The 26274-nt window shown below is 36.1% G+C and overlaps 1 protein-coding gene across 1 annotated transcript; it reads left to right on the top strand.

Annotated features, from left to right (window-relative positions):
* Positions 1–4524: 4524 nt before the first annotated feature.
* On the top strand, positions 4525–21795 carry LOC129267931 (CD151 antigen-like). Its single transcript, XM_064104546.1, has 5 exons — positions 4525–5299; positions 7163–7267; positions 15880–16074; positions 17511–17594; positions 19584–21795. The coding sequence occupies exons 2-5, from the start codon at positions 7256–7258 to the stop codon at positions 19653–19655; spliced, it is 363 nt and encodes a 120-aa protein (XP_063960616.1). The 5' UTR covers positions 4525–5299; positions 7163–7255; the 3' UTR covers positions 19656–21795.
* The last annotated feature ends 4479 nt before the right edge of the window (positions 21796–26274 follow it).

The raw sequence follows: 26274 nt of genomic DNA, 5'->3' as shown, positions 1-26274 counted from the left end.
CGGGGATATTACGCGTAGTTTGCTTTCACATTGCCAATACTACCTGGTATTTTCTGATCGGGTTAATTTACCGATCAGAAAATACCTGGAACTGACGAACTTCGAGGCGGTCTGAAACCACCTTATGTGGCAGTGAGGGTGGTTTTGATAAGATGGGAAGTTTTGGCCAGCCTCAAATTTTGTTGACGTGACCAACTTGCATGAGGTATATTTTGAATTTTAAAAATGGCCTCTCTGCTGGCCACAATGGAGCAAAATCAACTAGAGTATTTTTGGTAATTAAATGTTCCTTTCAACAAAGTGTTGAAGAAAGTTAGGCAAATCAGAAATGCTTTTGTCAGATGATGCATGTGTGGTAATCATGAATGAATATATGAATAAATTTATGCATGAACTTGATTATGGATTTAAATAACAGTACATTGTTTCATTTATGTATTGATGAAATAATTGATTTATTTATACATTATTTGATTTATTGATTGATTGATTAATTTGTTAAATTATTCATCTATGCATCATACTCAGGGATGCCAGTTTTCAGGCAAAAGCCTGAATTCAGGCTCTGGCCATTTATTTTCAGGCCATAGTTTTAGTACTTTTGTGTACAAAATATTGTATTCTAGGTGATTTTCAGGCCCTCTGATCAATTCCAACTGGCATCCCTACATACTATCATCAATCCATCCATTTACCCATCCATTTTGATATCCATCCATCCGTCCGTACGTCCATCCGTCCGTCCGTCCATCCATCCATCCAATAAGACGAGGGGACTAAAGTATTTTTGTTAGTGCATGCATTGCTTTTTAAAAATTATTCCAGTAAAGAGATGCCATTTCTTGATTTATTCTGAACAAAAAAAAAGTATGTAAAAGCCCTTTTGGGGTGTTATTTTAAATTGTAAGTGATTTATCATTTTATCATTTGGAATTTGATCAAGGGGGTTGTGGGGCAAATATCTGAGACATTGCCAATTTAATTCAGAGCATTGTTCCTAGATGCTGCCAACTGTCTGTTGTGGTTTAGGCAATCCAAAAATAAAACAGTTTTGTCTAAAAACCTATTGACCTTTTTCAAGGATGATGTATTACAAGTGCATCAAAAATATGTTCTTTTTACCTCATAAATGTTAGTTTTTATTTCATTACAATAAAGAATTCCAAAAGGCATCTGGGACCCCATAACATGAAGCTTATGGAGCCGACTTCTGACTTTGAATAGTATAAACTGCATTGATTTTTTTTTTCTTCGGATATAGGGATGTTGAAAGAGATTTACGGCACAAAAGATTACAGTAGTTATTAATTATAACCATGAGCAGTGCAATGCGCATTAATCAGTCTGTCAAGTGCATGCATGTGAATATGAATTATTGATGAATTTACAGACTACAAATTATGAAGTTGCCATGACAACTACATTACGATGCCTTGCAGTTTGATGACTTTGAGGCATATAGTAGGTAATGCATGATTACTTTTTAGACAAGAAATGGGGGTTGGATTTTTAGATTGGAAACTAGCCCTACTTATTTTCTGATAGATTAATCCATTAAAGGTGAATAGGAAGATAAATGACTATGTTCAGATTTTCAGAATATTGTGTTAATGGTATTACATGCTAGGGGCATCTGTAAACAGCAACAACATTTAATGCATTTTTTTCTGTTTCTGTTTATGGTAACTCCCGTATGAACTTGGCAGGATAGTGTTTTGCTGGTAAATGCCAAGCTGGTATTTAACCAATTACCTAGGAAACATTTTACGTCTAGGTTAATCAGTTATAATGGCTGACCTTATAGACGACAGATATTACTCTCGGGTCTTTTTATGAAAGTGGAGACAATGGCAGAGTGGGATTCGAACTCACAACCCTGCGATTAAGAGTCCAATGCCCTAACCTCTGGACCACAGGACCCGTTGGATACCTCCTTGCTTTCAGTGACTTTTTAAAAATATGAGCTGCAATCTGGAAGAATGCATTGAAAACAATACTGAAATGAAAGTCGAGTAGATGACTACACTGGAAAAACTCTGGTGTTGATTAAACACCAGCTCGGAATCTACATATGTCCACACCAGAGAAGTATTGAAACAACACCAGTTTTGAATCAAACCGATGCTGTTTTAATACTAATTGTGTTGTATAAACAACTATCTGGTGTTAGACTAATACCAAAACCGGTGTTGTTAAACACTTTTCTGGTGTGGGCATATATAGATTCCGGGCTGGTGTTAAATCAACACCAGAGTTTTTGCAGTGCATTGAATATCAAGTTGTTTAATACAATACCAAGCTGTGGAGATATGAATACCACTAAACAGATAATCTAGAAGTAAATGAAGTATGAAAAATGCTTAACTGTACACTGTAAAAAAAAACTTTGGTGTTAACACAGACTCCAGTAAGGTGTCCCGAGAGGGCCACACCATGAGGTGCTAGACATGATAGAGATTAAACATAACACCAAAGAGTAACAAGCAAAGGTGTTGTAATAACACAGTAGGTGTTGAATTACACTTTAAAATTTAACACGGGTGTAAAATAACTGGCTTGGTCCCCTTTGTATACCAATCATCACAGTTTATGATGTGTACTATTGGAAATAGACAGTAAAGGTAAATCCAATTCAATTCAATTTTATTCAACCATCAGGTACTGACAATTACATAAATACATAACAATATAGATAATTATACAAATACTAAATATAACAATAGAATGATGGTTTGGTGACCCCGGAGAAAGCAGAGCTTATAAAAAGGGGCCACCGAGTTAAATTGTACACTAAAAATATATACAACAATTAATAATAATTACACTAAGTACACCGATGTAACAGGAAAAAAAAAAAAAAGGGGGGAGAGGGCTTTTCAATGGGATAAAATCAAATAATTGACTGAAAGTTTTTTAAGCACATGTTAATAATTATAACAATAAACAAATTGAATTCAATTTGTTTATTGTTATAATTCAAAGAAAGCAAGAAGTAAAGATACCTGTGTGATGATGTAAGACTAAACGCCTGTATTGACGAGGAAATGAACACTCTAAAATAAGTTGTGAATAACTTGAGAGGTTGCAGAATTGCTTAGTTCACATTATTAATCAACCCTTAACTCTTTGCACGCTGAAATAATTTTGGGGGGATAATAATGACAATTGTTTGCATGTTATTCAAGATTTCCATATTGCACCATCGATGCTTATATACATGTAGATACTATCCAAGAACTATTGCCTCTTATTAGTTGATCTAATTTGAAGGTAGGGGAGAAAACTGATTATTACGATCTTTGATTTTAATTGTACGAATGAATGTGCAAGATGGCAACATCAGCGCTCAAAGGGTTAAACAACCTGTCACTTTCTCCAGAACTGTTCTTGGAGTGAAAAGACCTTCTTAAAATCTCCTTTTCAAAATGCCCCCTTCAGTAAAAACTCCCTTTTCATTCTCTCTTAAATCCTTCATTCCTTTATCACTTTTAACATATTCCTTGACTTATATTCTTAGAAAACAACAATTTGTTTTTTTTAATAAATACAATGTTTTCGAGAAGAGCTGTAGACTTAATTAAAGAGAATTCTTACAGGTTTAAATCAGCTGAATTTGATACTTTTTTTTAATCTGACTTACTTTGAGATGGCATCTTGGCATTGTGTCTTCAAACCACGCAGAGAGGAAATGGCCCATATCCTCTTTGCATTAGGGTTTTTCCAATATTTGATTACATTCTTGATTAGTCAAAACTGGGATTATATAATTTGAGAATCAGTCTTCATTCATCGTTCCTAGCATATCGCTTTCTTGGGAGTGTTTCCACGAAGCATCTTGACAGTGATTTTTACTGACAAATTTGCTCTGAGCCAATCAGAAGCAAGGATTTCAGTACCTTTTTTAACAGTTGCCAGTGATAATCTCTTATATGAAATGCTCCTGTGAGGAAAGGAGACCCCCAGTAAGATTCCTTTGTAGCACCCACCCTGTTCTCACTGGAATGATGGTGCGATCTAGTGCGCACTATTTCTGCAGTGAAAAAACTCCAACCCTGATCTCACTGCAGTGATGGTGCGATCTAGTGCGCACTATTTCTGCTGGGAAAACTCCAACCCTGTTCTCACTGCAGTGATGGCACGATTAGTTCGTACTTTTTCTGCAGTGAAAATGGATGAGCTCCTTTCAATCTGCCTTAATCTACAACACTGGATAAGTTTTAAGAATACATTGAATGGGAATTCTGCGGTGCTCTTTTTTATTTTTCAGGGCTCTTTTTATTTTTCAGGGCTCTTTTGAACATTTTGGGGGGCTGGGGCAATTTTGGCCTGAGCCCTGATTATTTGCTTTGTAATAAGAGCTTATGAAAAAAAAAGCCCATACTCGTTAATTTCATTATTTATATCTGAGCTTGTCATGTGATATTTAATGCCCGACATGTAAATCGTTATCTCAAATTTAGTTAAATTGTAAAATAAACACTGTGGAACTCTTACAAGACTTTGCACCTTTCCACAAATGTACATGTAGCTTTAAAGGGGAACCCAGCCTTGGCAATAAAATGTTGTGTTGGGAAGGAGAAAAATAAATTAAACAGATTGGTGAAAGTTTGAAAGAAATCGGACAAGCAATAAGAAAGTTATAGCTGCTTAAAGATTGAGATCACTAGTACTATGTAGATTTCAAATTGGCAACTGGGTAAGTAAATTATGACAAGGGGCAAGGACAACTTTCCCATAGGCCATGTACTTTATCATCAGGGATTTGTGGTTTTCTCCTAAGTACCCATTCCCCTGGGGCAGTAATCTAAATATAACCCAGGTAGTATATTGTTTATAAGTCCTCATGAAAGAAAAATATAATTTGAAATAATTTTTTTTGGAAAAATGATATTTTAGCCATAATATGTATTGGAGTACATGGAAGAGTAGTCCTTGCCTTACATCACTATGACATCCCATATGCGGCCAATTTGAAGTCTCTATGGGTATAGTGATTACCAATATTTACAACTTTTAAAAATTCATAACTTTCTTGTCGTTTGTCCAATATTGTTCAAACTTTCACCTATCAACTTGTCTGATTTTTTCTTTTCCTTATGAAAATAAGATTTTATTTGGGTTGGATTCCCCTTTAACACTGTCATGATTTAAAATCTATTTTAGTATACCTGTCATGCCTTTCTAATATGTTTGATTTTTATTGTTTTTTTTTTGTCTCTAACAGTATTTTCTGATAGTTCTGTTGCTGCTTCTAGCCGAGGTTGTTTCTACATCGTTATTATTTGCATTTAGATCAAAGGTTAGTACACTTTAACATATATCTTATCCATTTGTCTGTTAAATATACATGTGCCAGTGGAAACCAGTTTAGGGGAAACTAGTTTTACTCGTACGTGTGATGGGTACACTCTAAGAGGCCGTTCTCATTACGCTTTCTAAAATTAGTTTACTGGAAACCAGTTCAGGAAACCAGTTTGGAAGATCGCTTTGCTAGCGTTCCCACTTGATCACACGAAAGTCGTTTTCAAAATCACTTCACATAAAGCGATCTCATTACTATGGGAATGCTCTCAGCGGGGTGGCATGTTTTGCGCGAAATTCAAAACTGCAGCGTAGGCATTCTACACCTGTCGTTTGGAGTAGCCCGCTCAAAATGTGCGAAGATCACTTCCCGAAGAACGGTTGTCCTCACGCTAAAACCAGTTTAACGAGGCAAAGCGATCTTGAAAACTACATCGCGAAGGTGGAAGATCGCTTCTAAGACCGCTTTGACCATTCTCACTACGCGTTAAACTAGTTTCCACTAAACTAGTTTGAGGAACGTAGTGAGAACGGTGTCTAAGTGGTCTTCCAAACCGGTTCCGAAAACCACCTTGCGATGTAGTTTTCAAGATACCTTTACCTCATTAACTGGTTTAAGCATAAGTTAGGACACAATCATTCTTCAGAAAGCGATCTTCGCTGTTGGGCGTGCTACATCACACGCTATGAATAGAATGCACTTTAAAATTTTGTGCGAAATCTGTGACCCCACTGAGAGCTCTCCCGGAGCAGCAAGACTGCTTAACATGAAGTGGTTTTGAAAGCCACTTTTGGGCGATCAGATGGAATGCTAGCAAAGCGATCTTCCAAACTGGTTTCCTGAAAGGGTTTCCACTAATCTAGTTTTAAGACGGTAAATGAGAACATGGTCTACTTAAACTCAACTTTGAGCTTCATGATGTCTGTCAAACCTACTTCCCAAATTTCTATAAAATAAGCCTTTTGTATACAAGGTAATTAGAATAAAAATGAAGTAATGTGGAGAATTTGGATGTTCCCTCCACCTTTGGTTTGCAGGGGGGGGGGGCAAATGGGCATTCTCGAGGGGGGTAGCATCAATAAAATCAAAGAAGACAAGACTGTCAATTGGCAGTGAAGCTCATTGGCTTATCCTGAAAATCCTATTACCTTGGTGAATGCCAACCTATATATCTTCAGTCTTGCTTGAGTTGACTGCGTCCCGGGGGAAATAACTTTGATTGTGGCCGATATGTTGCACATGGACATACACTGTCAGTGCATGCATTAACATTCAAAGGGAAAGATGAGGTGTAATGAAGTTGTGGTCTTCATAGTTTGCCTGTCATTTTTTTTTCTCAATGAAAAACAAGGCTGCATTTTTCTTGTAAATTAGCAGGTAGTCGTGGCCGTACGCAGCGGGGGGGAGGGCAGTTGCCCCCAGAAATTATGAAAACTGACATATTTTTATTGAAGATCGATTTTCACAAAATTCACCAAAAGTATGCACAAAATCCTTCAGTTTCTCTTTACCAAATACAAAAGCGCCTCAATGACTAGCTCGGTTGCTTCACTCCTTCACTTTCAAGTTTTTTCAAAAAAAGTTTACACGTGCTGCCCCCCCCCCCCCCCCCAGCAAAAAATTTCTGTGTACAGCCATGCGAGTAGTAATGATCAGCATGTAGAAACAAATTATGACACTACAAATGTATTGTCTGATTTTATCCATATTGTTTAAAAGTCGAATCATTTGTGAATTCAAATTTAAAATGATTATAATACTATTGTTTGATTTTCTCCCTCATTTCAGGTCAGATCATATGTGAATTTCAAAATTCAAAATGATTATGATAATATTGTTTGATTTTCTCCCTCTTCTTAGGTGGAATCATTTGTGAATACAAAATTAGATTCAACGATAAAGACCCAATATGGCCAGGAGAATCGAGACGGGACGACAGAGGCAATTGATGCCATGCAGAGGATGGTCAGTAGCTTTTGTTAACCTGTTTACTACTGAATTCTGTAATTCCTGTAGGCTTTGTACAGGGACCATGTGGTTCCAGTATGCAAGGGGTTTATAAATTCATGTATGCGGATCGGATGCGGCTCATTTTAGTTCCAGGAAGGTCGAGGACCAGATAGGTTGCATTGTTTGGGTACTCCTTTTAGGAGGACTCGGGCCACACTTGACCCATTACATTTTTTAATTCATGAACCGGATACTCAAATATGGTGGCTTATTCTGTAGTCGAAGGGAGAGGGAGGAGGTGGGATGTCTTTAAATCATCTAAAACATAATTTCATTTTCATTTCATTTTTAATTTATTTCATTTTCATTTCATTTTTCATTTATTTCATTTTCAACAAAAAAAAATCAAATAATTGTTCTATAAACCCATTTGCCCTTCTTTAGCTTGGATATTTTTGCTTGTATCGGGCAAGCACAGGCTAATTCTTTGCACCTCTTCTGATGGCTTGACTTTCCCTATAATGCCTGGATGCACTTGTTCCAGAAGGGACAGTTGCTCTGGCGACCATTTCTACGGACTTTATTTCGTCGAAGATATAGGGTTAGGTTTATGATCGGGTATAGTGTAAAATCAATGATTGAAGTTGATAATTCAATTATTGTGTGATAGAGTTTACAGCGGAGCGAATGTCGCCGTGGCAAATTTCATGGAACCGTTCCAGTTGGCAAACGGGAAAGTTGATCCTGCCAAGAGGCTCGGTACACCAAGGAAAGTGATATTCACTGAATAATCCAAAGATCGGAAGTTATATACTTCATGTCTCACCCTTCCTTTGGACACCGAACATGTGTTCATACATCTTTTCTCTTTAATTTATTTATTTTTTATTAAATATATATATATTTTTTTTGGGGGGGGGAGTGGAGTTGGGGCACAAAATCATTGCTTTGAAACATATTACTGAATAATCCAAATAGTGGTAGTACTTACATGTAGGTATTTCATTTTTTCCTTAAGTATTCGGACATTGACCTTGTCATTGTTCTGAAATGTTTTCCCTGAATAATAAAAAAGATTGAAAGTTATGTAAGTAATTATGCCTTTCCTCTGGACCTTAAGATTTTTGTGAAGCAACTTTTTTGGTGCACAAAGTAGTTTGGGAAAAAGTTTAGATGATTAAGTTCCTGCTCATTTATCATCATGGTTACAAACTTTCAATCTATTTTGAAGTTGTACTCTATCCAAATCCAATGTGGCCAAAAACTACCAATACAAGACCACAGTCATTTTATGCATGTAAGTTTGGTTTTCATAAGAATTAGATCTTGCAAGAACATGTATCATGGAAATTGCCCTACATTCATGGGAAAACATTGCACTTTACGAAAACAAAGCTAGAATCTGGCTAGAATTATTGTTACCCCAGCACTGCATGAACGTTCTGTGTCTCGATTAAACTTTATCTTTTAGGGCTCTGACTTTGTCTGAATGCACCCCACATTATTGTTGTAAATCCATCTTAGCCTCAAGTTTCATCCATGGAGTTGTTTTACAATGGACTGGAGTCGGGAGATCTGCAGCAGTTTAGATTTGATCCAGTTTGAAAGCAAGAGATTACTGATACTATTTTCTAAATCTTACTGTGAAATTATGTATACCCCTGCTCCATTTATCTAACCTACATATAATACCCCTTTCATAAACCCAATAAAACCTATCCTCCAATTAGCCGCCTAAGAGTAATGCGGATAATTCAATAAAAATTGCGTTCACAAACTCCGAAAATTATCCGCATTATTTTTACGAGCGCCCGTCCTGAAAAAGGCGGATAATCGTCATGACAACTGGACACGCCCCCTCTGATGCGGTCGTGTTGGAAAAGGGTGTCCTTGTGACCGCACCATGGCAATTATCCGCATTATTTGGAAATACGTTCATAAACTCAAAATCTTGTCCCGATGCCGCTATTATGCGGATGATAGCAGCATCAGAATAATGCGGATAACTCTTGACCTCCTCTGATTTTACGACCAAATTATGCTGCTATTAGCCGCATAATTGGGTTTTATTGGGTTTATGAAAGGGGTATAAGTAGTAGACAGAAAATGGTGATTAGAAAGGTTCTAACTCTTTGGTGAGGTGCCTAAATGGATTTAAGCAATCTTTCTGTCCTGTTGTAATCAAAGATAAATGACATATGTATGTCTACTCGCCCTTTCTTGAAGAGGAAGCAACTTTTATCTGTTGATCTCGTGATTTTTAATTGTTTTCAAAAGAAATATATCCAGGCTTTGATGACAAGATGTGTTTGTTATCATGGTATTGATGTATCATTTATCCACTTGACTTTGAGTGTATTGAGTGACTTCTTCCTTAAAGAGGGGAAAAGGTCATTGAGTTATGCTAATATTTATGATGATTGTGTGTAATTGAATGAATTGTTTGTTGACTTTTCAAGCATTTTAAGAGCTTAAATACAGATGGTGAAATCCCCGGAAAACTTGAAATAACTTTGAGCATCTCTCTAAACTAACAATCAATTTGTTTTATGTGAAGATGAAGAATATATAAGATTTGTTTATGTGAATGTGGCAACATTAACATGTTTGTTTTGATTTTTATAGGATTTTGGTTATTCAGGTGGGTATTATCTGAAAAATGAAGTGGGAGAGGGACACCGTTCTCACTACATGTACCTTCCTAAAACTAGTTTACTGGAAACTAGTTAAGTGGAAACTAGTTTAACCCTTTGCGTGCGGGCCCGCGAAACCGGATACTTCTCCCTGCGGCGGAGCTGTTTTTGTACATTGCTGGTATTTGGATCTGTGGCGGTGTTTTCCTAATCTATTGCTAATTGCGCCAAACTGAAGTATTTTCAGGATTTTTAGTAAATGTAAAGATGAAAGATCAGACATTTTTCTTTATAGAATTAACGGTCTCGCTTCTCAAATCAACAGAATAGTTAAGGAATTTACGAGGAAAAAGTCGTGTTATTTTGTAAAATCTTCGCTTTTTCCCAAGTCAATAGGCACTGTGTACAAAAATGCGTAAGGGCAATCAGCACGCGCGGACAAGTCGGGTTCGATCGATACCGCTTTGTTGTCTGCTCTTTTTTCATTGCTCATGAATGGTCTCTTTACCCCCTTGCAGATCTTTGCAAAGTGTATAATTACGACGATAATCCGATAATTTACTAGGTCATCCTGACGAAATACACTAATCTTCCTTTTATTCAGGGCGTTGGCTATTAGTCCCCTGCTCTTTTTTATAAGGAATTTGTTTGAGCGTCCGCCATGACTTTCTTTTGTTCATTTTTAAAAGAGCAGAGGATAAACGGTGTTCTTAATTCCTTTATTTTCTGTTTGTTTCCTTTGAAATAGAAGACAAAAATAAGAGCAATATCGGATGAGAGAACGAGAGAAAGCGGGGGGGGGGGGGGGGAGGGTTCAAAAGTTGTCCAGGGGCCCGTTTTATATAAAATTTGTTTACAAGTTTTCAATAACACTTGAAAGCTATATCATTCTATTTGACTGGCGGATGGTAAATTTGTTTAAATTATTGCGCATTTTTTAATATAACATGTGCATGTATAATGTATTTATAAAACGGTACCAATTAGGGATTTCCTCGTTTCCCTTTCTCTGGTTTCTAACCTGTAACTAAATGTATACCGCTTTCATTCCCTTATATCTATCGTCTTTCTATATCCCCTCCCTTCTACACCTTTTTTCTCTGAGTTCTTCTCATTTGAATTATATCTGTATCGTCTTCTTTCTTCCCGATTTGGATTACGAGGTATATACCCGCCCCCATCCCCCTCAATCCTTTCTTTCTGATTTTTTTCTTCTCAGTACCTGTCATTTTACATTACATCTACTATCTCCCCCCCCCCCTCTCTTCATCGGTAACGGTTTCGAGAGATCAATGCCTCGTTTTTGCCAACTTGTATTGATTGGAGATGGTTGCATTTGTGGGCCTCTCGTCCTATTGCATCGTGGTTATCATGTCGAAAATTTGGGGGGTTTTCCCCCTATTTCTCAAATAATGTCCCGAAAAACCTTCTAAAATTACTATTGTAACTGTCATTTCACAAAAAATTCTATATCATCTTCCATTTTCTATATTGAAAACGTGGGTAGATATCTTTCACAAAAGACAATATGATGATGATCATCATCATCATCGTATAAAAATGCACGACTAAACTATTTTTTGTGAACCTGGGGCTTAGGGTTATGGCAAGACAGAGGCCTTAATCTTTCACTAAAAGTAATTTTCTTTTTTAGATTTTTTTATAAATTATATGTTTCATTTAATTCGATTTCCCCCGCAGATATTATAGTAATAAAATAATTTTGTTCCTGAAGTTTGCGCATCGGTATTCGATTTGTAATATCATGAAATTATTTCAAAGAGTTAAACGAATAAAAGTGACTAAAATTGTAAGTCTGAAATCATACCTCCCAACTCTCTTCTTGTCACTTTCTACGTTTCTTTATCTTACTATTCCCTCAAAAAGAGCAAAGCAATTACTGAAAGTAAAAGAAAGTATTTTTTCTTGAATAAATTAAAGCATCCGCAATCATAAGTGTTGTTTTTTATTTGTTCTTTCGTTTTGTTCTATTGTCTCCTTGATTTCAGAACCGATAATAAATAACCGTCCTCACCTCTTTCAGCAAACATGTACAAAAAATCCGAAGTCTATATAACTTTCTGATTTTTTTTTCGGCCGGTCCACTCCCTCCCACATTCAGTCACGGAAACAATTTTTTTTCCTCTATGAATCTTTTCTACCACGCTATTCGCCAGTTAAAAAAATGAGAAAGAAATCGGCAAAAAGTACGAAAATCAATAAAATTTGGGTCGGTATCAACCTTTTTTTTTTTGGGGGGGGGGGGTAGGTTGCACATGAATAAAAGTTTGTAGGATTGAGAGGATTCTGTCGGGTGACACGCCATACAAACGTGTTTTCTTTATAGGGGGTGCCTTAGCGTAATGTATCATCCTGTATTATTCTATTTCCTCCATTTCGCGCGAGGAAACTTAGTTCATTATTGGTTTTATCATTTGAAGTAATTATGTTTCCGTCAACTTTTCAATGCAGAAGTTTTCATCTGGGTGAGAAAAGGAAATAAGATGAAGAGGTTCTAAAACCTAACCTATTATAAATTCATTCTGTAAAATTACATGAATTAACAAATTGTATTTTTTTAGCCGCTTCATCCCCGTCCCACAGCTCAACACTTGCACCATAAAAAAACATTGCAGTCCCTGTATAACATCTTTTTCCAAACATTTTGGTTTAGATGCTAACCATGGTAAGCGCCCAAAATGCGATTTTTTTTTTTGGTCGTAACGGGGGAAAAAAGGGGCCAGGACGGTCTTTATTCTTATTTTTTCTACAGCGTTACTCGCAATTAAAAACAGAAAATCGGAGAGAGGAGACAAACAAGAAATATTAGAGTGTAGGTCAGAACATTTTTCTTCGGGTGGGGGGGGGGGGGGGGCAAACAAGAACAATGATAAAAAGTCATCAGTTTGGCAAGGGTCTTAGGACCGAGTTGCAACAAACAAACATTGTGGGATTTTTTTTAAAGTAATCTAACCAAAAAATAAAGTCATGTTGTAATTCGTTTAAGTAGATATTCATGGAATTTTAGCAAAAGCGCACTTGTCTGTTACCCCTTTTATCTCTGTATCTCATTCTCTCTCGTCCTCCCTGACATTTGAACATATTTTTTCGATAATTTCCCTAAATAATTATTCGTTCATCCTTATATGCATCATCACCCAGGGGAAGCGCCTTTTTGCAATATGAATCACTGACGGATGTCATAAGCACCTGTGTTGTCGGTAATGAGACATTTTTTTAGATACGGTATGTTGGTCGAAAAAAGATTCATAAAAGCTTTTTGTATTGCTAAGTACGAAAAGCGTTCAATGGGTCATCCTGCCGATAAACACTAATCTTCCTTTTGTTCGGGGCGTTGGCCATCTGTATCCTGCTCTTTTCGGAAGGAATTTGTTTGAGTGGCCGCCCAGACATTCTTTTGTTCGGGTAGTGCCGATATCATGAACTACATGGACGTTCCCCCTTTGAAAAGAGCAGAAGATGAATGGTGTGCTAAACTGCTTTCTTTTCTCCTTTTTTCAGAATAGTAGACAAAAATAATGAGAAGAAGAGGGATGATGGGGAGGGAAAAAGTTCAAAAAGTGCACTGAGATCAGCTCAAAGTACTAAGACATTACAAGCTTTTTGCTTTTCTGAAAATGCAATCGATCGATGAAACCAAGGAGATATCATTCTATCTAGAATGATATCTTCTTGATTAAACAAATTAGACGAAAATGGTGAATAAACGCGTAGCTTATTACGTGACGATCTTGCAGAAAAGATGTTAGCGTATGTATCTATCAGAACAACGATATGGATCAAATCACGTGATCAGAACGAATCACGTGATCAGGCCTTATGCGCGCGCGTACGTGCTCGTCACAAAATTTATCCTTCCCGTCCGACTCCAACGAAAAAATCGGGTAAAGTTGAAATGATTTCCTATTTTCGGGATTTTTCCCCACGTAGCTGTATATTTTTTTCAATCTGTTATCGAAATAGGTTTATGAAGGAAATAGTGTCAGAGGTTTTAGTACATAACAATTACGAAAAAGCTGAAAAACTTCACTGAATTAAACCAAACATTTCTCGGCTTTTGTAGAAGCCCGTCGTAGCTAAGTGAACGACTCGCTGGGCTTCTGTGGAAGCCCGTCGCACTCAAAGGGTTAACGTGTAATGAGAACAGTCGAAGCGATCTTGAAAGCTATCTTCCGAACCGGTTCACTAAAACCTATAATGCTTTGCGTACCGAATAGCAAGTATTATGTGGTATTCTTTGCAAGGATACCCACTTGTAGGTCAAAAGTTTCAATCAGGGTCTGAGCCTGCGGACTAGGGAAGACTGGTGTTGGTGATTTTGGAAAAGGAGAAAAGGGGGGGGGGGGTATATCACATATGGTGACACAACATTAGCTCCTGTGACATTTGCTCCGGTCTTGATATCTCGGAGGGCATAGGGGTAGGGTTGTAAAGAAGTTTTTGGTTCAGAATAATGTACATGTAAAGATAAGGATGGAGGGTTTATTTTAGTGTTGGAGGTTTGGCATAACGTGCGTATTTTCCATCGGAGCAATTGTCGCCAGAGCAAATGTCATGGAACCGTCACATAGGCCTATAGCTCGGCAGATGACAGGTCTCAAAGGATAGGAAAGGCATCTTGTCATAAGCCCGAGCCAGGTCTTTCCTGCAACAGACCCCCTCTAGTGGCTTGTCATAACCAATCCTCACATTTCTTCGTACACAAAATGATGGAGAACTGGGGATTAGCCACTATGAAATGATGATTACGATTTTATAGATGTAGCTTTGCAAAGCGCCTTTTGTATATTTATACTGTTATATTTACCCCATTTAATCCAATTACCAACAATCCCACTCAACTGTGCCCATGGTTACGCTTTTGTTCTCCTTTGTCTCTCTTTTCTTCTGTCAGTTTAAAATGATTGTTTTTCAAACTGCTTAATCAACCTCATTCCGTACCGCCGATCAAATGTTTCCATTTTTTTTTAGTTATCTTTACAAGGTTGAATGGAGTTCGCCCTTTTTTGTGCATACTGATTTATCATATTTCATATATATTTTGAGAGCTATGCTCCTTTTTAAATCTATGATTATATTTCTACGGCATTTACTAAACTATTTGTGATTTTATATATATATTGTATATTTTGTAATTTTGTAAACTACTGTCAAATTTATATGTGAATCTTTTTACCTTGTACAAATATTAGTAATTCAGCCATTGGCTGCCAAGAATGTTTTGATGCTTACTAAAGACCATTGTTATTATTATAGCGGAATTCTTAGGGGGTGTTGCAAGAAAATATTTGCAATCAATTGCAAATATTCTGTTGCAATTTTACAACTGATAGATCAACGTTAGTTTAAACAAATTAGATTACTTTTCTTGTTTCAAGTAGCAGATTAGCAATCAATCATTTATTTGTAATCAATTGGAAGACATATGATTGATTTAGGGACCAAAAATTGACTTGCAATTGATCGCAAGTTTCTTGCAACACCCCATTAGTATAATTAAGGTGCCCAGACTGTTGACCAGGGGTCTAAAATATCTTCAAAGCTGAATTGTGTTGTTATTCTCATTAATTGCAAAAAAAAGTATTACTTCTCACATAAGATGTTGGTCATAAATCAGAGAAAAGCAACTGATACGCTTAGGTGAAATATAGATATCGAACCATTAATCTGTTTTATGAGACAACTTGTTGGATATTTTTATGAGAGAGAGTATGTTTTATCCGACAATTACCTGTGGTAGCAGTCGGAAAGCTGCGCTTCTCAGCCAGTCAAAATCGAGGAAGTTGTCGGGTCTGGAAACTTGTCCGATATACACTGTACATGTATGACGCTCTCCTGGGGTCTATGAAAGAAGGGATTATTGATTTCCATGGGCAACTGTTATAAGCTACCGAGATCCCACCATCTAATTGGCTGAGAGATAAATTGCTTCACTGTATTAATTTTCCTCCATTTTCCTTTCTCTTTCTCCAGCTAATGTGCTGCGGAAACCATAACTTCACAGATTGGGAGGATAGCGATTGGTATTTGAAGGAGAATCCAGACAACATGACGCAGACGATTCTCTATGTTCCTCAGTCTTGCTGCATCGCAGACGGAGATAAACTAAGGAATAGAGCGGTGTGTCAAGAATCGCCTGAAGATATTAATCCAGAAAGGCATTCGGAGGTAAAAAACTTGATAGATCAATTCATATGGAGATTTATAGAGAGAATGATGGATTTTGATAAAGATGAGATAAAAAGATAGATACTGGTAGATGGAATTCATCCATAGAATTTATTTATCAGTACTGCATTTTGTTTTCTTTACGCTACATTCCAAAGCATGGTTCAGATAAAGAAAGATTTACAGACAGACCGACAGAAAGACGGATAGATAGATAGATAGATAGGAGATATAGACAAAGATTTTATCAGTCCATAACATCCCTATTTCCATCTGATCAATCCCAAGAGCAAGATTTGGGTTTGCCTGCGCAGTAACTATTTATATCACAATATAAGTCAGCCAAGATTGCTTCACGAATAACCAGAAATCAGAAGAACCAACCGGCAAACAGGCATAGAAATCAAAAGTCTCAATTACACATTAAAAACGGCTGTAGGCAATAATAATATTGACTGGTGTTAAAGATAAATACCAGTTGTGGTAACTTTCACAAAATTAGTTCGAACAGAATCCAATGAAATTACTACCCAAGTGTTATGTGTAAATAAAAAAAAAATATGTGCCTAAATGGCTCTGGACGAAAATGCGTAATTGCCATAAAATGAGCAAAATAAGCACAGAATTCCATCAAATGTCAGGTATTTTTCTAAGCAATATTAATACACTGTCGCACATATGCATTTCAGTGTTAGTGATCATCAGAATTATTGGTTTTGAGCTAAGATTTCATGATTTTACCAAGATAAGTTCAATGTACCAGATCTAGATATATGATAACATGTGACAATAAACCTTGATTTAAAAGACTTTCTCATGAAATAATTGTTTGCTGCAACTGCTTTCTTTTACCTTGAACTTTCTGGAGAGAACACACATTTATTTCCCTCAGAAGACCCATATCACCCTCGTCATCACTCTGGCATTATGAGACAACTTGGGAAATATATGCAGGGCTCTACACTAACCCTTTTTTTCTACTGGTCCGACCTGACTATATACAGTACATACCCAGTTTTTCAATTTTTTACTGGACTGACCCTTAAATTTACTGGTCCCCAAAAAATAAAGAAAAATATAAAAGAGACTTGAGTTTATTTTCCTGTCTTTTATTGCTTATATTGTTCTCCCCCCAAAAAAACAGTACACACACACAACATAATTCATGAGAGCCATTTTTTGAGACGCCAGAGCCATTTTTATAATTTACAAAAGAGAAGAAAATATATTTTGTATCAAGTTAGCTATAATCTTACTGGTCATGTTGGACCAGTAAATCTGGCTTTTTCTGAAAAGTTACTGGCCGGACAGCAATTTTTACCAGTCTGGGACCGTCTGACCAGTGCCAGTGTCGCATGCTGACATACATGTATGTCGCATCTCACTCAAAGTCACCTAATATTATATTTGTACTGTATTTTCTTTTTTTATTGCAGGGCTGTTTTAATGCTCTATATTCCAAACTACTTGACTACATATGGGTTGTAGGAGGTATAGGGATAGGAGTAGCTGTTTTACAGGTAAGCCAGACATTTTTAAAACAAAAATGATGCATATTGCATGCAATTATTGATTGCAAATATCAATTGTTAATGAAAAATCAAAGAAATACATACAAAATTCTGAAAACAAAGAAATAAGGAAAAATTGGCTTTCTTAATTTTTCTTTGTGAAAACTTTTAAATTGGATTAAAAAGATGACATCTGGAAAAAAAAAAGAAAATTTGAATTGAAATTGGGTGTTAAATATGCAAATAATATTTTTCACGAATAAATTTGCATATTTGATTCTTAATGAATAGAAAATGATAATTTATCAAATTTTCCTCTTTTTTTTTGTTAATTTGCAGTCGATCAATTAATTTTATTTGAAACAAAATATATGGTAATTTGAGCCTTGACATAACTGTGTAATAGTAAGTCTTAGGGGTTTGCCTGAAACTTATTTGCAGTTTATTGCAAGTATTAAATTATTTTTTTTAATGTGATCGGTCATATAATTTTAATGGAATCAATATATATGGTAATTTGGGCCTTTCTTGAAAAGGGTAACTGTAATAAAGTCTTGGGGGTTCGCCTGAAGCGTATTTGCAGTTGATCGCAAGTATCAATTATTTTTTTTATATGTGATCGAATAATTTTAATTAAAGGACAAGTCCACCCCAACAAAAAGACGATTTGAATAGAAAGAGAAAAATCAAACAAGAATAACACTGAAAATTTCATCAAAATCGGATCTGAAATAAGAAAGTTATGACATTTTAAAGTTTTGCTAAATTTCACCAAACAGTTATATGCACATCCTGGTCAGTATGCAAATGAGGAGACCGATGACATCACTCACTCACTATTTCTTTTGTATTTTATTATATGAAATATGAAATATTCGAATTTTCTCCTTAATGTCCTGTGAAACAAAGTGTTATTTCTACCTGAACATGTGGGATTGATTGTTTTAACATTTTGTGGTTCAAACAAGATGGTCATAATTGTCATATCCATAAAAAATGAATTTATTGTATAATTCAAACAATAAAAAACAAAAGAAATAGTGAGTGAGTGATTGACATCATCAACTCTCTCATTTGCATATCACTGAGGTGAGCATAGAACTGTTTTGGGAAAAATAAGCGACACTTTAAATTGCCATAACTTTCTTATTTTACATCCGATTTTGAAGAGGTTTTCAGCATTATGCTAGTTTGATTTTTCTCTGTTTATTCTAATCAACAATTTTCTGGGGTGGAGTTGACCTTTAAACTAATCAATATTTTTGAGGAATTTTTGTTGCAAGAAGCATATCAGCAATCAATTGTGAATTTGAAATTAAGTTTAAATGCAATGATTGATTCAAGAACGTAAAATTGACCAAAGAATTGATTACAAAGTTTCTTGTAAAATTCATGCTAAATGCTAGAAATTACAAATGAAATATGATTAACCCTTTCCATGCGTACTTCGCACGTATGCACACTTGGTGCTGTGCGAACTTCGCATTTCATGCTCAAGCAAACAATGCATTGTTTCCCTCCCTGAAAAGAATTCAGCACAGAGGGGTTCATGGCCCAGCACACAAAGAGTTAAAGAGAAATAAAAGAAAAATGTACTGAAAAATAATTGATACCATTCCCAGTCCAGTATGTGGTGGTGTTCCTTATACATGTACATACATGTAATAGCAGTTTAAATTGAGCTAGTCATTATACATTCCAAATTGGCAATGCAATGAAAGCAACAAATTCATTGTTTAAAAATGCAAATTTGCAACTATTTATTGAAATAATTCTTTAGTCATTCATTTATACTACTTTTGTATCCTTATAACAGTTTTCTAATTCTAAAAAGTAATGGAAAATTAATGATTGTTTCCAATTTGAGGATCAATAAAAGATTAATTTCGACATAATGACTGTTGTTTTCCTCAATGGGTTGAAATCTGAATTTTTACTGATCTTGGACAAAAATTCCTTATAAATTTTGTTCTTTTCTTTCTTTCTATTCTATTTCAGGTATTGCTGTTAATATTAGCAGTCGTGCTCCTGCGGAACGTAATAGATGACGACGACGAGTACGAAGATTAACGGCTTGTTCCTTTTTCCATTTATGATTGCTGTAGGCCTATCTTTGGTCCAGAATATGATTTTTTTTTAACATGACTCCTTTGTGTTATTTACATCTTCTATTATGCTTTTTACACTAGCAAAAATTTCCTTAACCCTGTACAACAGGTGGGGCTAAATTGCCTTTTATCCCAACTGATAGTACAGGGTAAGCTTCGGCCACTTTCATTTTACAGCAGGGTTAAGCAAGTGGGCTTAACCCCACCTATAGTGCGGGATTATTTGGCCCTGCAAAATATCAGGGTTAGCCGAGCAATTGCAGTGCTACGAGTGATAGTCCAGGGATAAGATCTCTACTAGTGTGTATAGAGAAACCCAGGCCAAGCCGAGGACAGTGCTCGATGTACAGTGCCGCTCTCGGTAAACTTGACACTGCGGTTTATCGCGGTTAATCGCGGGAGCGCGTACGCGTTTAACTTCGATCACCACAGGCCATCGTACATTTTGATATAGCGCCAGCTACGTTGAAATTTCGTAAATTCTACCGGCGTTTCCTTGCGCGCACGCGGTACCGCAGTTTGGATCGTACGTGTACATGTATGCAAGTGACATTGCATTTTTCGGAAAGTAATTATCTTTTAGCTGTTTTGAATATTACTTTTGATTCTCATGTCATTTTTTTTTTTATTGTTGATTAATGATCATTTAAAGGATTTTCAAATTATTGATTTGGTGATGTGATCGGAGGTGCAAGTTATTGGGGTTTTAAAAATAGTTGCTTCAGCCGTTGTTTTGAGTTTTGGGAGTGATGCGGGCTTGAAATGTGTTCATGGTCACTAGATGAATCATTGCGGCACCATGATGATGCTGCAAATTCATCTTTTTTTCAAGTTTAACAATGTTTCAATTAGATGTTTTACCCATTTTTTAACATTTTAGTTTTTAACCATTTTTAAAATACATAGAATATCATTTGAGAACAAATACATGATTCTTATTTTTGTTAAAGTCTTAGGCCTATATACATGTTGCTTGTTTTCTTTCTCAATTATTTGACGCTTTCTTTATCATTTTTTTGTTTCTTTCGTTCCTTCATCCCTTCTTGTTTTATTTTCCTTTCTTTTCTTATTTCATTTCTTTCCTCCCTCTATTCCATTATAATTCTTTTTTGCTTCCTTTCATCCTTTCCTTCCTGTGCCTTTTTTGATGTCCATCCTACTTTTTATAGTTTTCTTGTCTTCCCTTTTCGTTTTGTTGTTTAAATTATTCTTTTCTTACTCTCAATTTCCCTTTCTTCCCTTTTTTCTTTGTTCAATCTTTCTTTCTTTCATTCTCCCCTTCATCTTTCGCTTTCATCTTTGTGTATTGGCTTACTTCGTTCCCCTCGAAGTTTTCAATGATCCCGCGTATATACAATAAATGAATTTCCGAGAATGACACAAGATTTACCGATAATCATTATTACAATTACAGTAATAACTCGTATTATTATTATTATTATTATTAGAGAGATGTATTATTTCGTTTGTCAACGTCATACTCTACATGTATCTATTATTTTTTGACTTCCACTACTTCGTTTATTGTCTGTTGGCAGACTTCGTTCAACTCGGAGTTTTCAATGATCCCGCGAATAATTAATGAATTCCCGAGAATGAAACAAGATTTACCGAGTTGGTGACAAACTTCGATTTAAAGAGATAATTATTATCATTACAATTACAGTAATTATTATTATTATTACGAGAGGTATTGTTTCGTTTGTCAATGTCTATAGAATTCCATTGCTTCGTTTATTGCGTATTTGCAAACTTCGTTCAACTCGGAGCTTTCAATGATCCCGCGCATAATAAAATGATTTCCCAAGAATGACACAAGATTTACCGACTTGGTGACAAACTTCAATTTAAAGATAGAATTACATGTATTATTACAATTACAGTAATTATTATCATTATTATTAGGAGAGAGATGTATCATTTCGTTTGTCAATGTCGTACATGTATTTTGTTGAATTCCATTTCTTCGCTCGTTGTTGTATTGGCAGACGTCGTTCCCCTCGGAGTTTTCAATGATCCGCGCATAATAAATGAATTCCCGAGAATGACAATATTTTACTGACTGGGAGGCAAATTTTGATTACAAGCTATATCATTATCATCAGTTAAATTTACAGTAATAGTTACAAGACACGGCCCGCGGAACCAGGGGGGGGGGGGTTCAGCCCCCTTACTTCTTCACAAACAGTGAACAAAAACGTAATAGTGACCTTAATAATTATGGCTGTGATTTTTGGGATGGTCAGACCCCCCCCCCCCCTTTGACTCAACTTTAAAATCTGCCCCGCTGCCCCTGCCAAGGAGACGTGTTATTTCATCTGTCAATGTCATACATTTATCTGTTATTTATTAATTCAATTTCTTCATTTATTGTGTATTGTCAGTCTTCGTTCCACTCGGAGTTTTCAATGATCCCGCGCCTAATAAATGAATTCCCGAGAATAACACAAGATTTACCGAGTTGGTGACAAACTTCGATTTAAAGAGATAATTATTATCATTACAATTACAGCAATTATTATTATTATTACAAGATGTATTGTTTCGTTTGTCAATGTCTATAGAATTCCATTGCTTCGTTTATTGCGTATTTGCAAACTTTGTTCAACTCGGAGTTTCCAATGATCCCGCGCATAATAAAATGATTTCCCGAGAATGACACAAGATTTACCGACTTGGTGACAAACTTCAATTTAAAGATAGAATTACATGTATTATTACAATTACAGTAATTATTATCATTATTATTAGGAGAGAGATGTATCATTTCGTTTGTCAATGTCGTACATGTATTTTGTTGAATTCCATTTCTTCGCTCGTTGTTGTATTGGCAGACGTCGTTCCCCTCGGAGTTTTCAATGATCCGCGCATAATAAATGAATTCCCGAGAATGACACAATATTTTACTGACTGGGAGGCAAATTTTGATTACAAGCTATATCATTATCATCAGTTAAATTTACAGTAATAATTACTAGACACGGCCCGCGGAACCAGAGGGGGGGGGGGGGTTCAGCCCCCTTACTTTTTCACAAACAGTGAACAAAAACGTAACAGTGACCTTAATATGGCTGTGATTTTTTGGATGGTCAGCCCCCCCCCCCCCACCTTTGACTCAACTTTAAAATCTGCCCCGCTGCCCCTGCCAAAGAGATGTGTTATTTCATCTGTCAATGTCATACATTTATCTGTTATTTATTAATTCAATTTCTTCATTTATTGTGTATTGTCAGTCTTCGTTCCACTCGGAGTTTTCAATGATCCCGCGCCTAATAAATGAATTCCCGAGAATAACACAAGATTTACCGAGTTGGTGACAAACTTCGATTTAAAGAGATAATTATTATCATTACAATTACAGTAATTATTATTATTATTACAAGATGTATTGTTTCGTTTGTCAATGTCTATAGAATTCCATTGCTTCGTTTATTGCGTATTTGCAAACTTTGTTCAACTCGGAGTTTTCAATGATCCCGCGCATAATAAAATGATTTCCCAAGAATGACACAAGATTTACCGACTTGGTGACAAACTTCAATTTAAAGATAGAATTACATGTATTATTACAATTACAGTAATTATTATCATTATTATTAGGAGAGAGATGTATCATTTCGTTTGTCAATGTCGTACATGTATTTTGTTGAATTCCATTTCTTCGCTCGTTGTTGTATTGGCAGACGTCGTTCCCCTCGGAGTTTTCAATGATCCGCGCATAATAAATGAATTCCCGAGAATGACACAATATTTTACTGACTGGGAGGCAAATTTTGATTACAAGCTATATCATTATCATCAGTTAAATTTACAGTAATAGTTACAAGACACGGCCCGCGGAACCAGGGGGGGGGGGGGTTCAGCCCCCTTACTTCTTCACAAACAGTGAACAAAAACGTAATAGTGACCTTAATAATTATGGCTGTGATTTTTGGGATGGTCAGACCCCCCCCCCCCCACCTTTGACTCAACTTTAAAATCTGCCCCGCTGCCCCTGCCAAAGAGATGTGTTATTTCATCTGTCAATGTCATACATTTATCTGTTATTTATTAATTCAATTTCTTCATTTATTGTGTATTGTCAGTCTTCGTTCCACTCGGAGTTTTCAATGATCCCGCGCCTAATAAATGAATTCCCGAGAATAACACAAGATTTACCGAGTTGGTGACAAACTTCGATTGAAAGAGATAATTATTATCATTACAATTACAGTAATTATTATTATTATTACAAGATGTATTGTTTCGTTTGTCAATGTCTATAGAATTCCATTGCTTCGTTTATTGCGTATTTGCAAACTTTGTTCAACTCGGAGTTTCCAATGATCCCGCGCATAATAAAATGATTTCCCGAGAATGACACAAGATTTACCGACTTGGTGACAAACTTCAATTTAAAGATAGAATTACATGTATTATTACAATTACAGTAATTATTATCATTATTATTAGGAGAGAGATGTATCATTTCGTTTGTCAATGTCGTACATGTATTTTGTTGAATTCCATTTCTTCGCTCGTTGTTGTATTGGCAGACGTCGTTCCCCTCGGAGTTTTCAATGATCCGCGCATAATAAATGAATTCCCGAGAATGACACAATATTTTACTGACTGGGAGGCAAATTTTGATTACAAGCTATATCATTATCATCAGTTAAATTTACAGTAATAATTACAAGACACGGCCCGCGGAACCAGAGGGGGGGGGGGTTCAGCCCCCTTACTTTTTCACAAACAGTGAACAAAAACGTAATAGTGACCTTAATATGGCTGTGATTTTTTGGATGGTCGGCCCCCCCCCCCCACCTTTGACTCAACTTTAAAATCTGCCCCGCTGCCCCTGCCAAAGAGATGTGTTATTTCATCTGTCAATGTCATACATTTATCTGTTATTTATTAATTCAATTTCTTCATTTATTGTGTATTGTCAGTCTTCGTTCCACTCGGAGTTTTCAATGATCCCGCGCCTAATAAATGAATTCCCGAGAATAACACAAGATTTACCGAGTTGGTGACAAACTTCGATTTAAAGAGATAATTATTATCATTACAATTACAGTAATTATTATTATTATTACAAGATGTATTGTTTCGTTTGTCAATGTCTATAGAATTCCATTGCTTCGTTTATTGCGTATTTGCAAACTTTGTTCAACTCGGAGTTTTCAATGATCCCGCGCATAATAAAATGATTTCCCAAGAATGACACAAGATTTACCGACTTGGTGACAAACTTCAATTTAAAGATAGAATTACATGTATTATTACAATTACAGTAATTATTATCATTATTATTAGGAGAGAGATGTATCATTTCGTTTGTCAATGTCGTACATGTATTTTGTTGAATTCCATTTCTTCGCTCGTTGTTGTATTGGCAGACGTCGTTCCCCTCGGAGTTTTCAATGATCCGCGCATAATAAATGAATTCCCGAGAATGACACAATATTTTACTGACTGGGAGGCAAATTTTGATTACAAGCTATATCATTATCATCAGTTAAATTTACAGTAATAATTACAAGACACGGCCCGCGGAACCAGAGGGGGGGGGGGGTTCAGCCCCCTTACTTTTTCACAAACAGTGAACAAAAACGTAATAGTGACCTTAATAATTATGGCTGTGATTTTTGGGATGGTCAGACCCCCCCCCCCCCCACCTTTGACTCAACTTTAAAATCTGCCCCGCTGCCCCTGCCAAAGAGATGTGTTTTTTCATCTGTCAATGTCATACATTTATCTGTTATTTATTAATTCAATTTCTTCATTTATTGTGTATTGTCAGTCTTCGTTCCACTCGGAGTTTTCAATGATCCCGCGCCTAATAAATGAATTCCCGAGAATAACACAAGATTTACCGAGTTGGTGACAAACTTCGATTTAAAGAGATAATTATTATCATTACAATTACAGTAATTATTATTATTATTACAAGATGTATTGTTTCGTTTGTCAATGTCTATAGAATTCCATTGCTTCGTTTATTGCGTATTTGCAAACTTTGTTCAACTCGGAGTTTTCAATGATCCCGCGCATAATAAAATGATTTCCCAAGAATGACACAAGATTTACCGACTTGGTGACAAACTTCAATTTAAAGATAGAATTACATGTATTATTACAATTACAGTAATTATTATCATTATTATTAGGAGAGAGATGTATCATTTCGTTTGTCAATGTCGTACATGTATTTTGTTGAATTCCATTTCTTCGCTCGTTGTTGTATTGGCAGACGTCGTTCCCCTCGGAGTTTTCAATGATCCGCGCATAATAAATGAATTCCCGAGAATGACACAATATTTTACTGACTGGGAGGCAAATTTTGATTACAAGCTATATCATTATCATCAGTTAAATTTACAGTAATAATTACAAGACACGGCCCGCGGAACTAGAGGGGGGGGGGGGGTTCAGCCCCCTTACTTTTTCGAACAAAAACGTAATAGTGACCTTAATATGGCTGTGATTTTTTGGATGGTCAGCCCCCCCCCCCCCACCTTTGACTCAACTTTAAAATCTGCCCCGCTGCCCCTGCCAAAGAGATGTGTTATTTCATCTGTCAATGTCATACATTTATC

Source organism: Lytechinus pictus, chromosome 9, assembly GCF_037042905.1.
Source record: "Lytechinus pictus isolate F3 Inbred chromosome 9, Lp3.0, whole genome shotgun sequence".
NCBI classification, from domain to species: Eukaryota; Metazoa; Echinodermata; class Echinoidea; order Temnopleuroida; family Toxopneustidae; genus Lytechinus; species Lytechinus pictus.
This window is presented reverse-complemented; position numbering and strand designations above follow the sequence as displayed.

Bases quoted from the DNA above. Each gene is read 5' to 3' on its own strand.
- LOC129267931 (XM_064104546.1), top strand. The intron at 16,075-17,510 runs GTAAAAAACTTG...TTTTTATTGCAG, and splicing joins ATCCAGAAAGGCATTCGGAG to GGCTGTTTTAATGCTCTATA. The intron at 17,595-19,583 runs GTAAGCCAGACA...ATTCTATTTCAG, and splicing joins TAGGAGTAGCTGTTTTACAG to GTATTGCTGTTAATATTAGC.